This window comes from Euwallacea similis, chromosome 2 (genome assembly GCF_039881205.1).
Source record: "Euwallacea similis isolate ESF13 chromosome 2, ESF131.1, whole genome shotgun sequence".
Classification (NCBI taxonomy): Eukaryota; Metazoa; Arthropoda; class Insecta; order Coleoptera; family Curculionidae; genus Euwallacea; species Euwallacea similis.
In genome coordinates, this window is record NC_089610.1 from 6015574 (window position 1) to 6029034 (window position 13461).

Here is a 13461-nt window from a genome sequence, read left to right on the forward strand (position 1 = left end):
TTAGTATTATTCTTTTAAATCCAACAGATCGCACATTAGTAGTTAACTTAAAAAGGAGGCAATCTAAACGCCGAAATGATAAGGGCGATCATCAAACAAAACCTCATGTATTTACTTTTTTAACAAATCTGCAATGCGACGAGTAGGCAAGAGTGCCGGAAAACACTTTCCGCAAGAGGAACACTATTTTGTCTATAAAAATTTGTGATCTCAGGTATTTTGTTTGATGAATAGGCGTCACCGTCAGTTATTTTAAGTAATCAATGCAGGAAAGTAATAATAATTGTCATTTTTGTGCTGCTTCCCTTTTCTGCACTCAAATAAATAGAGGAACCGCGCTTTTTACTGTTAGGTACGATATTTTTTCTATAAGTGCATGCGCGTTAACTCTATTATTTTTAATGAGTTTACTTAAATATGAGCGTGTGGTAAAGTCACGCATGGGCGGTAAACAGTTTTACTGGACTCAAATCAATGTCAAATATCTATTTTGACATCGACACATACTACATTGATCGATTTTTCCAACCACTTGCCCTAGTGATATCGCTGAATCAGCGAGTTTATTTTTCTGCTGAGGTGCTATACAATTTGACACAAGTTTATTGGTAAAGCACACATGGTTTATCTTATTTGTAAGATTCCTAAACAACAAAAGGTTGACTTTGAATTTTCGGGCATCAGAAATATCGGTGATGTAAGTTGGTTAATGCCAAGTCCTCCTGTTAAGGTTGAGGTCTTTGATAACGACCGCGCCTTTGCAGAGACAGCATGTTTTGTTGATGGAGGTCTGAATTTATAACATGCAACAAAAACATCATGTTCTCCATCCGTATATTATATGAGACCACAGGATTTAAATTTAATTCTACGACGCAAAACCTTCTATTACCCACATCAATAATAGAGTTTTCCCTGCTCCAAGTCCTTGATGAAAGGGGCCGACATGGGAGTTTATTAATAATATGAAGGGCTAAAGGATTATTTATTTATCAAAATTAATACTGTGACCCAAAAAGACAAAACGTTTTACATAAACTCGTTTCAGACAAACCTCAATTTTGTTCTAAACTACGAAACTTAATAGCCAGTTTTAGGAATATTCAATTATTAAGCTATCCTAGTATACTTTCATATTTACTTCGAACCTCCTTAAGGCGTTTGTTCCTCAGAAAAAGGCGGTTATGCAGAATTCACGGCCGCAGTTGAAAATGGTGTATTTATTACTCTAGAAAACTATCTATTTGGTCAACTTCTGGGTAAATTGGGAGCAATTTGCAGCATTAGACTTTCTTATATATACATATATATATAAATATTTATAAATACTTTATTTAGTGTCCTTGGATAAATATTTTAAATCCTCAACCTCTACACAAAGATTTTTTGGATTCGACATAGCCTCTTTTATATTTCTTCTGTTCAGATATCTTCTTCTGTGACTTTCCCGATTTTAGTTCCAACTTCTTGATTTTTGCTTCATGGAAACTTCCTTAATTGGCTTATTTCTCCTTTTTTCTTCTCATCTTAATATTGATAAAGTGGAATATAATTTCCCTATTAAAATGCAATTCTCCATCACGCAATGGAAATGTCTTTTTCAGACCCTTTCCTTCCTTTAGAGTTTTTATATAGTAGTTTAAGCGCAGTAATCCAATCAGAATTGGACAGCTGATTGTCCTGATACTTCAGGTTCAGTCTTTGCATTCATGCTTATCGTGTGTTTTCTCTCTTCCCCATCCAGAGGTGGATTTTTATGCATGAGTACCTTTCTAGATCATCTTTGCGATTTTTTTTTTGATAAAGCACTGAACGTTTTGATTCTCAAAATCGATACATTCGCTTGATATCTCGATTAGTTTCGAAGTTAGAAGGAGAGGAGAGGAGAGGAGGGGAGGGGGCATACGGAGTCGCAAGAAAGAAGGCCAACCAGTTGACAACAGAATATATTTCAGTAAAAATATGACGATCCTTCATTTAAAGACGGTTTCTCTAACAACTGCTTGATTGCTACTTTATATAACTAGTTCTCCAAAGTGGCCCATTAAAGCATTACATGTTGTTATTGTTAGATTTAATCTCAGGCAACAATTTATTAAGATCAAACGTAGGCAAGTTTAAACAAGGAACACTTTTCAAAAATGATTTATTGTCTGCCACATTACCAGATTTACTGCTTCGCGATTTGCTAAGCAAATTCTCGCTTTTGAGGATACTGAAAGTCTCCTTTTCCCATGAATTTAATGGCGGGTTATAGTGGTCCTGATTTCTTGAGATAAACTTTCTAAACAGTCCAAAATAGTTACGCCTAGCAATGGGCACGCTAGAACGTGTGCTTCGGCGATGATTAGTTGGTTTAATGTTTTCGCTTCCGTTTGGTTTTCTAGACAAAGAAGGTTTTGGGTTAATTTTGTGCCGAGAAAACGAAAATTTCGGTACCCTATCCCCACGGCTCGAAGGGAGTTTTTTCTTGGTGGCTTCTTGTTGAATTGGATTCTGAGCTTCTGGTAGTACGAAGTGAATGCCACTGTCCGTTTCGTAAACTGGAAAGAAGAAAAAGGTGCAATGTAGAAATCTTTATTTTTAGTAGGTCACATATATAGGGCGTCCGTTTTTGCGGTTGTCACGGGAATCTCGGTCACTACAAAAGAATGGGTTTGTTAAGTTGGAGCAAAGTTGCCCAAGTAGCAGTTTGAGGATACGTCGTTTCAAAATTTGAAAAGTGCCAAGGATTGGGTGCAGTAAATATAAAAGTGGCAATTACTAACCATATGTCGCTGTAATATCCAATACATCCAATACACATATGGGAAACATATAGAAGACGCTCACGTATCCCAAAGGACCCAAAACAGACTGTTAAGAACTTTAGGTTATTGTTTTTGGTGTAGTTTGCTTAGTTAATTTATTCGTACTTTCATCCTTTAAGTTATGCCCATGTATATCGATAATTATTTAGAGGATTCCATTTGGGTGTCAGACAACCGTACCCATCAGGCCACATTGAAGGGTTCTTTATGGCTAGGAAATACGCTATTTGTCAAAAGAAGCTTTTTAAATTGGACTATTGCCGCGATTTGTAATTCGGCGGGTCCGCAATATTCCAATAAAAGCGACTTATATAGGTATTCACCCAATGGCTGCGATTTATGACATCAGGCACGGCCATAACTCGTAAGAGCTCCTGGTGGTGATGCGCCTCTGGTTGGAGCTCCTCAGGTTTAGTACTTAAGGGATGAGCGAAGTAGTTTTGCTCTCTTTGACCAGTACTTGCTCTAAACATATGATCGTAGACATAGTTCGTAATCTGCCCAGCTAAGCAAACTCCCGCTTCATACTTAGACCAACATTTTTGTCATTATTAAAATAAGTGAAAATTAATACAGTCCACTTTCGTAAAGCAAATTGTTATTTTCGTGGTTTCGTTTATCGAAGGAACCTTAACATAGGCAATTTTAAACAGCAATTCTAACCACGACCACCAAACTGATTCTCTACGACCCTCGACTTTTGATATTTCTTTTCACCTAATGGTATCAAATCAATATTGTTTCTGTTTGTAGAGTAAATTTAATAATGATAATTTAAATAGCCGTCTTTAGCAAAAAAACTTACTCGTTTTGTTAAGCTCTTCAATAAGGTCCTCAAAAACAGGTCCGGAATATAAGTCAGGCGACAACAGCTTAGGCAGTGTATTTGCAGCCCCTGCATCGCCTAACATTTCAGCCCTGATAAATTCGCCTGATTTTCTTGGCTTTAGGCGATGGATAAAGTGACTCTTCTCTCGTATTTCCTACATGAGATCATGAACGTAGTATAACAGATGACTGCAAGTACTTAAACCCCGGTTGTGTACCAAGTGTTTAAGGTGAAGGTATAAAACTGGGAAGATGTTAAGTGCTACAAGACAATTCTCAACGCTTTTGTGTTTAACCACGGAGAACTCGTTATTGTTGTCAATATTTTTATTTGTCTAATGTTAACAAAATAGTGCGTTGAATAGGAAAAGTAACATGTTCTTGGCCAAAGATGTGAATTAAGGCAATTTTAGAAAAATATTTTACTTTTTCTTCAGCTTATTTAGCGAGGTAATTCAAAATCATTGATGCTTCACCATTGCAATTTTTCCTTTTCTACATATTTAAAATACGATGCTTCAATTTTCGACAACAACCATCAACTTTGATTTCTTTTGTGGGTGCCATTTTGGCAATTTGGCTATTTCGTACCTTTTCATCAGGTTTTCGAGGCCTTTGCCTGAATATTTTCCTTCCCCTGACAGAGAGATTCATTCCCAGGTATGGTGGTGTTCGAGGGTAATTTTGTTTATAAATCATATCAAATAAACCTGTATCTACATTTGGATCTTTTCTTCTGTCCACGATCACTAGAAAAAAAATTATGAAAGTAAGATTATGATTACTGCCTTGCGTTTAGAACTATTTTATATGTATATACAGATCACGTGATTTGTTTCAATTTTTGATTTTACCTTTGATGACATCTTCCATGCACTGTGAACATAATCTACTAGTCACGGAAGTAGAAGACGACAAATCTGGACTGCAATTTATCTCTAGTAGCCATGGCGTATAGTCCTCAGTCAGCATGAAATCCGCCCCATAAAGTTCGTACGTGTTAGGCCTGCGATCCATTGTATCCTGACTAGCCAGCATGGCGCACACAATGCTTTGCCTCATTCCGGGAAAAATTACCTAGAAATGTATAACATGTGGATGCAGAGATAGAATTCACATCAACAGGTTTCTACTTGATTCCATTTATCGAAGCAGCCGATTTGCTTCAGATAAGCTTTAAATGAATGGCAGTCCCACATATTGTCGTCGGGTAAAGCCTTGTCTCTTTGATGTCCATTGGCGTATCGGCACTGAACTGCATGATTAGTTAGATGTAGGGACTCGTGGAAGTTTTCAAGGCTGAATATCTGTCCACTGAATCTGAGGTAACTGTCTCTGTCAGCAAAGGTGCCATAAATGGATTAACTAGAGAGTTGATAAACCTTGGTCTTACAGTTATACCTGTACATCCATATGGTAAGTGGCTGAACATTAGTGACCATGAACCATTGCCTTATATCAAATTTTGTTTTGTAGATTATCAGGGGTCTTTCTGAAACAAATCTGCTATTTCTTTACATTGATTAGCACTGTGACTTGAAAAGAAATCAGAATCATACTTGAGACACAATTGGGCCGCTACGCCCCTCTGTCAGTGCTATAACTCTTACTTACCAATATACTTCTGAATAACGTATTTAATTTTCTGGGTCAGGACCTTCTCAACTTCCCCTATATTCTTCACTAATTGTATCCCTCTGCCTCGACATTTGTTTCCAGGCTTTAATATCCAAATGTTTCTCATACCATCTAGGTCGTACTGTGGCCAGTGTTTTGCCATTTCTTTTAGCCTTATTTTCGCTTCGGCGTAATTGCTTAATAATTTATCCTGAAGTCATGAAACATAATTTTACAGAAAATTTGAGGAGGAAAACTGTTATACGTGAAACCATCAATTTGCTTATTATATTTCAATTGTTCCGATCCTAAAAAGATTTAGTTCCATATTTGGAAAGGTATTTTTACTGTGTGTGATAAAATAATCAGTCGGTAGTTACACTGGGGATTAAGAAAACAGGGGATCTCATTACTCAGGGTAATAGTAATACATCCTTCCGCAGGATAACAAACTAAAGTTAAGATATCACCGTCTGGCGTGGACCACATAAACTGCCCAGCAGACAAGACGTTTCGATTTTCGGCAAACATCATGAACTTTGTGATTTCTCGTGGGACCATCTTGAATTTTCCCATTTTTGAATTCTGCTTCGTCACAAAGCGCCTCAGAAATAACATTTATACGTTCTTTATTAATTGCATTTTTCGCAGAATTTCGCTCAAGACCACCTGTAGGTACACAATTAGTACACATGTATTAAAAAATACCTCAATTTAATCGGACACCCTGTCGATATACCTAGCTATCTCCTTGTAAAATATGCTCTGTTACCTTAAAGTCTGCAAATAATTCGTTCTGGTGCACTACTGAATAAAAAAAGCCCAGAAATTGCTCCCATTCATGATCCCACACTCTGCCGAAGTCCTTATCAATGTCTTGATGTCTTTGTCTTGCAATGTATTCAGCACACCTATTAAATAGAAGTTTCAATTTATGTTAAAACGGATAACTATAGAACATAAAAATAGTTCTAATAACGCCATATGGTTGTATTTAGAATGGTGTCAAGGACCGAATCGAAACGGACAAAAAAAGACTATTTTTCAGGGACAAACGCGATGGCAAAATTAACAGTATAATTTTGATGGAGTTAATAGGCGAAATTGAACGAAAGTGTTAGATCGTTTTCTGCATGTAACGTGTATTTTACTTCCGCAAATTATCGGATTTTTTCAAATTTTGAAACTACACATTCTTAAACTCTAAATTGTGCTATTGTGCCTCAATTTAACCGACCTTGTAACTTTTATGGTTACCGCGAATGCTCATGATTGAGTTCCAAAAACACATACCCTGTATATAAATATATTGAGTGATTATGACTTGGCTATGATTTGGACCTTTAGCTGAATTTTTACTTCCCGAACTAACATCTTTTTGCTAATTTGGATACACGTATCATGCAGCTAAGTTAACAAACGGAGGCGGTAGGGGCGAAAACAAATACTAGCACACACGTGTGTTAGGTAAACTAAGTGAATGATGAACGAAGGTCCAATATGTCACGCATGGCAATAATAATTATTATTTATTGCGTACCTCTCCATAGCAAAATTAAACGCCGAATGCGGAATTGTTCCTTCCATGGAATGAACCTCCTTCTTTTGCTCATATCTTTCAGTAAACCATTTTAAAACTCCCATGCAAGCAGTAATATGGAAATCGTCCAGGAAGAGGTTGTAATGATCTGGAAACCCTAAGACGTAGCAACGTGGAAAATTTATCTAAAATAATTGCTAAATAATAATTAGTTTCAAGGCCAATTTGAGTATATACATTAGCGACATTGTCCTCGGAGTACCAATAGGATTGCTGAAGTAATAAAGTTAATCCTTCCTTGGAAGCAAAAAGGGACCTGCTGAAGCGGTTTATCAATTTGTACCCATTTCCTCTGTGTTGTAAATCTGATGGTTCCTTTCTCATTGACCAATAAAAATCACAGTCGTATGCTGAGAGCATCCTGGACATCACTGTGGTTTAAATGATCGTTGGAAAACTGATCTACTAAAACAACGAGCACAAATACCAGTCCTTTCGCATTTCTCGACATAGTTTGCAGGTGACTCCCAATCTTGTCTGACGGGCAAATTGCTAGTCACATCCTCTGTGTTATATCTCTGTTTGTGGCCATGTTCGAGCTTCTCAATAAAGTTTCTTTTGGTGAGTTCCCTACGGATAACTGGCCAGCCCCCTGAAAGATACCACGTTAGCCGTAGCTGAGGGTTATAATTCGCTTAAGTTACCTTTGATAGAGAAAATCCGATGATCTCTCACTGCATTTTCAACACTTTTTTTCAACTGAGCCAATCTTTCACTTGTGATGGTGCACCTGATCTTACCTCCTTCCAAGCAGGATTTGGACCTTCTCGCGCATTTATCTATGGTCTCTTGTATTTCTGGAGTCACCGCTTGTAGCTTTGGCGACGATGGTGCGCTAGCCAGAAGCCTACTAACTTTCGCTTCCAGAGCTTTAGTTATTGGCAGCTTGTCAGATTTATGCTTCAAACTCCCCGTCGTTGACACGCTTTTTCTAGAATTGTGGTTTGTTTGGGGTTCTTTTATCATGTCGGCGGACTTGAATTCTTTCAGCAGGGGGTGCGCCAAGGCTTCAGTAGCGCCTTTATTTTCGGATAGGATGACATAAGTCACGCAGTTTTTGGCAATTTATTATCTGTAAGAGGTGGTTCGGTTTTTTACAGTCATAAGTTATGTGGATCGACATGCACTGTTAAGGTAGAAAATGGCTGCTGTGATATCACGTGAGCCCACGTTATGTGATGACGGTTCATGTCGCGCTACAAAGTTCTCTCGCCATTTTCGGCAATCGAGTTTCGGATTTTTTTATTGACATTTGTGACAGCGGCACGGCCGACTTTTCAAATAAAGATCAATGTACCATTCTTCAGCATCACATTAGCCCACGTTCAGTCAGGCGATGGAAACTAAAGCGCGTTCGTCTCGGAAAACCAGTCGATTTTTTTTAAAGAGAAAAACCCTGGTTATTGAAAAATTTCCTTTTGCTGATGGAACACTCGGTATATTTTTTAACTTTTTATTAATAATTTATTAAGTTTAGTTTTTGCGTAGTATAACCAGATTCAGTTGATTTCGGACTTTTTAAAATAAACTGCGGCAGTTCTCCATTATTTTGGAGATCGTAACTTCCAAAAAGTTTGTTAGAGCGAAATAGTTGTAATATGTGAAATGGTTATATACATATGTGTTAACTTTTAAAGCGAATCATGTTGCTAAAAGTGTGTTTTTCCAACTTTCCAGTTAAGTTTTTATTTTTTTTAATTTGTTAATTTTATTTAATATTTTTCATTACTGTATTTTTAAAAATCTATTTGAAAATTGTAGAACTGCCTCAATAGGCAATACAGAGGGTGTTTAAAGTTGCCCCTACTGATTTTCACAAATCGACGTATTGATTTGCTTGTGCTAACTTAGGTCACATTTATAGGATACGTTTCCATCAATACATTTTCGTGGAACTAATTGCATCATACACGCAATTTCAGTAATAGTTTTTGGCTCAATTAACAAAAAAAAAACCTGCACGAACAATGAAAAGTGGGAATGTCTTTAGTAAGCCTTTAACAAAAGTGCCAAAAAAGTGCCAAGAAGAAAATGTAAAAATTCCATACGTTTTTTTACCAATGTGTAAGCAAATGACTTACCAATACCTGGTATTAATATTAAAAACGTGCATAGAAAGACGTGCAAAAAATGCCTTAACACCTGACTTTTTTTTCATCTTGTGGGTAACAATTATATCGTTTAGGCCCGAAATGGAAAGCCCGACCGCATACTCGCAACTGAACAGAAAAGTAAGAGCTGCAATGGTATTTTTAAGGGCTTGACTTGCCACTCCGGCTGGCCCTATATTTAGGGCTCTGTGACTATCGCGTAAAGGCACCAAGGAAATGCAACAATCCCTGGGAGGCGAACTGAAAGTTCGAGGTTAGGTGACGCTAAAATTGAGTTCTAGGTTTTTCAATTATTCTTAAACGCTTTTATTAGCACCATCGGCTTAATTAAGAGATCCAAATTAATTGGCTGTCTAATTTCCCTTTTAGCGAAGAGTTTTATTGTCGCATGTTTTAAACTCTAATGTGATCATTTTTAGTCATCTATAAAATTCGATTTTTCAGAAATTCAATACCGAAAGTCCAAAACTAAAACTAAAACAAACTGCTCAACAATAAATACGAATATTGGTATTTTAAGTATTGTGAAAAGCGGGTAGCTTGAAGACATCATTAATCATTACGGAATTTTTGGACTATCAAACACTGGGTTTTCTAAAATCCACGAAATTGATGATTTCGGAATGCTTTGACCTTTTCAATTGCAATTCTTTGCAGTTTAAAAAAAGTAAAAAAAAAAAAAGTTCCAATTGCAATTTCCTCAGTCGACTTTGCAACTGAAAGTTTCCGCGATATGAGGTAATTCAAGCAATGCTACTAAAAACTTCATAAAAATCACTTTATTCATAATTACGAAATGGGACACATCACTGCCTGAGAATAATGAACAATTCGAGATTAGCACCATAATTTAAAGAACTCGCTGCAAACCGTTATAAGTGGTTGAGCAGGTATATTACGTAAGACTATTCGATATCACTATCAATTGAAAGCAGTTGGTGTAGAACGTTTGTGTTCGAACCTTTGAAGCAGTCGCTAAATCAGCTTTGCACCTTTAAGACTTATCAATACATTAATAGTTTTTGGAGTTCCAAGAACCTTTGTTAGTTCACGGTTAACAGGTCATCTACCGCTGAATAACCATGATGAAGATATTGCATAAACTACTTGCCTTGGTGGCATTCATGGGAATGCAAGTTTCGGCCGATGGAGCTCACAAAGACCACAAAGTTGAATTTGTAAGTATATGCACAAACTGATTTTATTGCTGGTAAAAATACTCTGATTTTTGAAGTTACTGTATATGAGAGATTGGGCATACGCAAACTGCTGAAGAATCGTACATACAGCATAAGTTTTTGGTACTTTTTAATTGATTTATTCATAGTCGTGTCACGCAAGTGAACCTTGCAAGTACCAAATGCTTAAAAACAACAAAAGGATAAAACAGTTATGCATAAAATGGCCACTGGGTACCAACAACATGTTAATTTAATTAAGTAGGACAGTTTCTACGATTGCATTGATCACTCAGGTTGTGTAGGAGTAACCTCTTACTCAGGTTCCACACCAAAAGACTCGAAAAGTGCCAATCAAGTTGAGGCAGCTTCCAATTTGTGGAAAAAACTCCACAAGGATCGCTACTTTCGCCGTTCCCTTGTAATGTGTTCTGTTAGCATTTGGCCATTGCAAGACTGCTACTTGCTACAAGCATTATTGGATGTGGTTAGTTATTGGGGTATTTCAATGAAGCCGAACTTAAGTAGTTGGCAATTTTTGTTGATTATTATGCGCCTGTACTATTATCACAAAAATTTCTAATATGTTACTGATACTGAGTTGTTATTGTTACTGTTATCGTTCTTGTAGTTTTTGTCCTATTCGTTAATTGGCGTAAGCTGTATGGATAGAATGTACATAAATTAATAAATAAATGTTTCGACCTTATTCAAACAGTAATCTATGTGGCCTCTGCAATAATTAATTTTTGTCCTGAGAATGCTGAATTGTCCTACTAATGAAATAACTGAAAATCGACACAGGTCTTTTTGAATCCAAGAAATGAACGATTTAATCCAACTCGCCTCATCAAAAAGTTAATAGTTTTCGAAATGCAGGGCGCAGAAGTTAATTTTTTTAACGATTTTCGCAAACTACTTCTTTTGTGATAGCAGCAAATCAGCAAAGTCCTGCATTTCTAGGACCAACAAATGAGAATTCCTCTGCGTTTTTCTTGTACCATGAAGTGCGCTGGTTGCTTTAAATTTTTGTCTAATAATTTTCGGTATCGTACCTAAAAAGACCCAATTACATTTTAGGCTTTTACTGCGAACCAGATAGTTCCCGACGTTATCGTTAAAGCTCCTGATCATCTGCTTGGAGTCAAGTATGAAAAGTCGAAAAAAGTTGTCTATTTGGGAAACGAATTAGCACCGATGGATGTAAGAGAACAACCCACAATCACTTTCGATGCGGATCCAGATGATTTCTACACAATTGTCATGACTGATCCAGACGCGCCCAGTAGAGCAAATCCTGTCAGTCGTGAATTCAGACATTGGCTGGTATGAACAAAAAAATCTATTGGGTGTTTTTTAAGCCATCCGGTACCCCATCACGACATTTAAAGTCGACTCGACAAAAAATCTAGGTAACATTGTATAATACTTTTATCATCAGTTGAAACTGAAAAAACCTCTTGCCGGCATGCATTAATGGAATTCGGGATATAGGCGTCACAAAAACCATATTTTTTGAGTTATTATAACACATAAGTTTAGTAGGGACATATTATTTTTTGATTGAATTTAAATACAGGTTTCATCATTTTCATCATCAGTGGAGTCGCTATCGATGCTCTGTTGAATAATTATTGGGGCAACAGGAGGTGACACGTCATACTCATTTTCTTTTTGTACGACATGAGCTACACAGTTTTTCCACACTGCGTTGGGCCCCAAATTACTTCAATGGGGTTAAAAATGCAATAATAGGGCGGTAACCGCAAAATTTCATGTCCTTATACTCCTTTTTGATTTTTTTTTTTTGAAAGCAGAGGATTGTCATATATTTTTAGCGGACAAGCCATTGGCACAAATGCTTTTTCACTACCATCAGAATAATAATTCGTTTGCCTCTTGAACATGAAGTACCTAAACTGCAATTTTTTTAATTACTATCTATCCAACCATATTTAATCACGCTATGAGTATTGAACCACGTTTCATCTAAAGAAATTATACATCTTCCTAACTATCGATACTCCCTAATTTTCCGTAAATATTCTCTCCGCAAATCAACTATTCGTTATGACTCTAATCCCATCATTATATTATCATTTTTTTATATTTTTATTTGAAACCGCAGTCCATCATAATGGCTCGCAATGTTGCTAAGCAATTATAATTGTAATGTGAGTAGTCTTTTAGCTTTTTTAGAATGATTTTTAGTGTATGTACTTTATCTCCTAAATAATCTTCAAAGGGCCACTGAAAACTCACACCTAACTTATTTAACATTCAAGTCTTTTATTTGTACATATAAAAGTATGAATGACTTAACATAACTATGTAACACCACAAATGGACAAAAAAGCTCAATTTTAAACGCCCTTCGTCGACGCTACTGGTTTCAGCGAGTACCCGTCTCTATGCAGAGTAGTAGCGCATTTCAAATATTCGTCATAACTCATCCCAGACCAAGGCAACATTCGTTTTGGTCCGCTGGATTAGGCATAGTGATTATAATTTAATTTTGCATCGTGATATTTTTGATCATTCTTTCGATAAGCGATGTTTTCAACTGATATTAAAAATACTATACATGTGTGAAATCTCCATTACAGTCGCCACTCGAAATTTGTGGGGTTTCCCCGACTCCGTCATGCTTAACTGCATTTATGGAGAAAGTTTTGTTGCATAGGGGGTGTGCCACCTTATAAATCAATAAAAATATATTTATTGTTAATATAGTGATATGTTGTAAATTTGTTTTAGGTGGGAAACATTCCTGGATTAAACATTTCCAAAGGTCAATCGCTCACCCAATACGCAGGGTCAGGACCTCCGAAAGACAGTGGTTTGCATAGGTATATTCTGCTATTGTACAAGCAGCCTAAAAAAATTAGATTTGACGAGAAAATAGTCTCTAATACTGAGGTTGGAGATAGACCGCAATTTTCTATTCAGAAATTTTCCGAGAAATATGATTTGCAGCTGATAGCTGGCAATTTCTTTCAAGCACAGTATGATGATTCTGTTCCCGAGCTGCACAAGCAACTCGGAATTGGCCAAGCGTAAAAAAAACATAAATTTTACCGTGTAAAAATCGATTAAATAATTTAAAAAATCATCGTTAATAAAGGATTAATAAAGGAGTTTCAATGTTTTTCCCATTATGCGTAAAAATTATTTATTTGCTGAGATTTGCTCAAATTCTAAGCATATTTTCTTTATCCCATACTTGGGAATTGGATCAATCAAAAGTAGACCTTGGAATGCTCCTAGAATCCTGTGAGCATTATTTCAAACGAAATCGTGAAGATACCGAACGTATA

At 36.6% G+C, this 13461-nt stretch overlaps 2 protein-coding genes across 3 annotated transcripts; one reads left to right on the forward strand and one right to left on the reverse strand.

Moving 5' to 3' along the window:
* Nucleotides 1-1930: 1930 nt before the first annotated feature.
* LOC136419136 (tubulin glycylase 3A-like) lies at nucleotides 1931-9080 on the reverse strand. Of its 2 annotated transcripts, none has more exons than XM_066405307.1 (13): nucleotides 8937-9080; nucleotides 7500-7927; nucleotides 7283-7447; nucleotides 7033-7226; nucleotides 6796-6980; nucleotides 6028-6166; nucleotides 5253-5466; nucleotides 5040-5130; nucleotides 4772-4973; nucleotides 4493-4715; nucleotides 4230-4387; nucleotides 3616-3793; nucleotides 1931-2543 (listed from the first exon to the last, which is right to left on the reverse strand). In XM_066405307.1, the coding sequence occupies exons 2-13, from the start codon at nucleotides 7819-7821 to the stop codon at nucleotides 2053-2055; spliced, it is 2562 nt and encodes an 853-aa protein (XP_066261404.1). In that variant the 5' UTR covers nucleotides 7822-7927; nucleotides 8937-9080; the 3' UTR covers nucleotides 1931-2052. The 2 variants fall into 2 exon arrangements, with proteins under 2 accessions (XP_066261404.1, XP_066261405.1); XM_066405308.1 differs by lacking the exon at nucleotides 8937-9080 and having other exon boundaries at nucleotides 2223-2383; nucleotides 2440-2543; nucleotides 7500-8044.
* An 832-nt stretch (nucleotides 9081-9912) lies between these two features.
* Nucleotides 9913-13270, forward strand: LOC136417629 (protein D3-like). The gene is made up of 3 exons (XM_066403406.1): nucleotides 9913-10144; nucleotides 11225-11470; nucleotides 12902-13270. The coding sequence occupies exons 1-3, from the start codon at nucleotides 10049-10051 to the stop codon at nucleotides 13202-13204; spliced, it is 645 nt and encodes a 214-aa protein (XP_066259503.1). The 5' UTR covers nucleotides 9913-10048; the 3' UTR covers nucleotides 13205-13270.
* Nucleotides 13271-13461: the final 191 nt, after the last annotated feature.